Genomic DNA, 3,528 nt, shown 5'->3' on the forward strand with positions numbered 1-3,528 from the left:
CCCGGTGAAACGATGCCTATTGTTTTCCGTTCGGGCAAAACACGGCCCCGGGTGGGAAAATGGGTCGCAGGTATCCAGGTTTTGTGAACCTATACGCTCCTCCTGGTGGCTGCACTCCTTATTCCGACGGTGCAAAACAGCACTCGTGCATCACTCGAGGCACCGAAGAGGCCAACCCCGAAGGCTGCCATGGTTTGCAAATTTCCCTTCCAATGGAAATTGGCATCCGGTAGGACAAAAAGCGTTCGCGGCGTTGAAGGATGCCTGAGTATGATTGATTTTCACCGGAGTATGTCAACGACGGTGTGTATGCTTTTCATGTAAAATTTAGTTCGTTTTAAACGAGACAAAGTAGACCGTGAGACAAAGTAGAAGTGGTTGGGAAGTGGGCTTATGCACATCCTGCGAGTGTATTTTTGCAACATTCTCATTAACAATGTATCCGCCGTTTGAACTTTCACATCTTGCCTGTGCTTTTCCTTTCAAACAGGAAGCATGATGTTCGTTTGGGGCTCACGCGCAAGCAGAGGTCGCTCAAGATGGTTTAAAAGATATTTACTTTTCAAAAGTAACTCGCAGTATCTTATCTAATTCGCAATTTCCTTTGCTTTGTTTCAGGAATGTACACAATGCGACTCCCAAGACGTCGCTGATCAAACGATCATGTTCGAGCGTCGCGTGATCGGACTGCTGGGTTTTCTGTTGCTAACGGTGGCAATATGGCAGATATCACCAGGCGACGTGGCCGAATACAGAGAGTCGCCGGTTCCGTACCTGACCGGTGCGGCACCGTCGCTGGCCGTTCCTTCGAGCCAAACCGAGGCGCAACGACGTGGGAACCATCGCGGTGATAATGTGGTGTTCGAGAGTGGCGGTGTTAGGAGAGCGTTCGGTTACGCAGGGGAGGAAGGAGCCGCTGGCCACGGAAGGCGGAGCAGAGAAGGCGCCGGCGAAGGGTCAGACCAGGGCGCAACCGGGAGTAGCAGCAGCACGCAGTCGATAGCGTCGTTAACGGTGGCCAATGCGGTTGGCGAAGTGTTGCCAAATGATGACTACCACAGTTTGATAGATTTGGGGGATTTTAGATTCACCATCAACTACGACTACTGCGGTGCGGGCACGGACGATGGCGGACGGGGCAGGAGTAGCGGCAGTAGTTGGAATCGTGAGGATGTTAGTCGGAAGCGCCGGAGTAGAAGTCGCCTGAGTAGCCTTAAGCGTGGAGATGCCTTACGTGGCACGCGGACAACGCCATCGACGCCACCGTTAGTATTAGTACTGATCCACTCGGCTCCGGCCAACCTGGCCAAGCGCAACACGATCCGCACGACGTGGGGCAGGACGGATCCGCGTGCAAAGCTTATCTTCCTAATGGGTGCGGTCAGCTCGGGCGCGCTCCAGCGTGACATTGAGCAGGAGTCGCTCACGCACGACGACATCGTGCAGGGCAACTTTGTCGACGCGTACCGCAACATGACGTACAAGCACGTGATGGCGCTGAAGTGGTTCACCTACCACTGCCCCGGTGCACGCTACCTGCTGAAGACGGACGACGATGTTTTCATCAACACGCCCGTCCTGTACGACGTGCTGGAGCGGGTGGCGCCACAGCAGAACCTGCTGCTCTGTCAGCTCGTAACGAAGCTCGCCGTCAAGCGGACGCACCGGTCGAAGTGGTTCGTCAGCTGGCGCGAGTATCCAGCCCCGTACTACCCGCCGCACTGCCCCGGCTACTCGATTCTCTACTCGCAAGACGTGGCCCGCCAGCTGTACCACGAGGCACAGCGGCAACCGTTCTTCTGGATCGATGACGTGCACATCACGGGCACGGTGGCACAGAACGTGAACGTCACTATCACGCCGATGGACGACCTCTACCTGGACCACGACAAAAAGCGAACCCTGCTGCAGGACAAGCCCGATCGTTCCGCTTGGATGGTGTTCTTTTTCACCAATCCGAATCTCCCCATGCACGAAATACGCGAACTGTGGGAGGCAGTCACGGTGGGACAGAACCGCGTCCGGAGATAGCGTGCACATTTAAAACCGCTCGCGCGCGGCTCGGGCTAACGTTGTGATAAGCGTTTTCGTTTCGAGTCTCCGGAAGGGTTCTTTTTTATGATTTACTTTTAGTAGCCTTTTGTTTTTAATTCAATTTTAAGGAAAACGAGTCAGCTCACCGATTTTTCGAAGAGTATATTTCCATTATGTTTTGTTTGTTTCTGTTGGCACCCTATGCCTAACTAAGAACGGTCGATCAAAAACCCAAAGATTAGTGGCTCCGGATAAATGTTATCCGCCCTGGTTGTCGCAAACCTGTCCATAGGCGTTCGTATCGACGTGCAATATGTCCCACGTTGAATTGGACCGCACACCATACGGAATATCTTGCAAACTCCTTTTGATCTATTTCTTTCACATTTCTAGTTCATTTTAAAACAAAGTTAGAAAAGATTACCAATTGAAAAGTTAAGTAACTTCTTAGTTTGTGGCAGTGAGATATCCTTATTCAAACGTAACTTTTGCCCCTCCCGCTAATTTTGATAAGATATAAAGAATAAGATCCCTTCAATGTCTTGTCCGTGTACATGTTTTGTTTTTATACGTGTTCCTAAGTATCTCACAAATAAAAAGCTTTTGCTTAATCCATGCTTTTTGGTTAATAAGTTTGATATTGCTTACATTTATCGTTCGATTTGGATGCAATGTTATGCTCCGGTTGGTGAAGAACCACAAAAAAGAACCATCACGTACACCTGATTTGTGCTAGAGTGTTTCCGGTGTGTGTGTGTGCGGATACAATTCAATAAGGGTTCGATCGCATATTTTTTAATATTGGACTGAGACCGATTTTTCTGCAACCAACAACGGTCGAGTGGCTGCGAGCGCGAGAACAAATGAAGGCGAAAAAAAAAACTAGAGCAGAAAAGCTAGCACATTGTGTGGTACAAGAATTGCATGGAGGCAGGTCCGAAAAAACTCCTTACTTTAGAGATAGTGAAAGCAACACAACCAAAACACTTTCGCAAGCGAAAAGAACTAGTTATGCAATCAAACGCTCAACACGAACTAGGAAGAGCGAGTGGAACAGTTGTTTACCGGTCACGAAAAAATGCCGAAAGCCATAAGTATATATAGAGATATATATATATATAGATTTATATATAGCAGTGTTTAGCTCGTCAACTATGAACTAAAAATGGGAAGTGCGTAATAGGAGCGTATTAACTCGAGATTGATTGTGTGAATAGATATACATATATATATTATATACATAAATGTAGACAAACAAGAAACGTGTGCACAACTAGGATCATAAAATTTCAAGGAATTATGGACTGTTTTAAAAACTATAATGCCACTAAGAGGGTACGTCGCGAACGTAAAACAGAAATTGAATTGCCTACAACATTCTTGATGATGTCACTATTCCACTAAACGCAAACGAGAGATATATTTGACGATATATAAAGTTAGAGTAAAATAACAAAGTAAATGAATGTTAACATAAAGCGACCATCATATAGG

At 47.7% G+C, this 3,528-nt stretch overlaps 1 protein-coding gene across 1 annotated transcript; it reads left to right on the forward strand.

The window, feature by feature from the left end:
• The first annotated feature begins 663 nt into the window (after positions 1–663).
• LOC131294621 (beta-1,3-galactosyltransferase 4) lies at positions 664–2,637 on the forward strand. The gene has a single exon (XM_058322667.1). It carries the CDS (start codon positions 664–666, stop codon positions 2,029–2,031), a length of 1,368 nt encoding a protein of 455 aa, XP_058178650.1. The 3' UTR covers positions 2,032–2,637.
• The last annotated feature ends 891 nt before the right edge of the window (positions 2,638–3,528 follow it).

Source organism: Anopheles ziemanni, chromosome 2, assembly GCF_943734765.1.
Source record: "Anopheles ziemanni chromosome 2, idAnoZiCoDA_A2_x.2, whole genome shotgun sequence".
NCBI classification, from domain to species: domain Eukaryota; kingdom Metazoa; phylum Arthropoda; class Insecta; order Diptera; family Culicidae; genus Anopheles; species Anopheles ziemanni.

What these genes read in the sequence shown, in the direction of transcription:
- LOC131294621 (XM_058322667.1), top strand. Translation starts at nt 664, where the DNA reads ATGTTCGAGCGTCGCGTGATCGGACTGCTGGGTTTTCTGTTGCTAACG.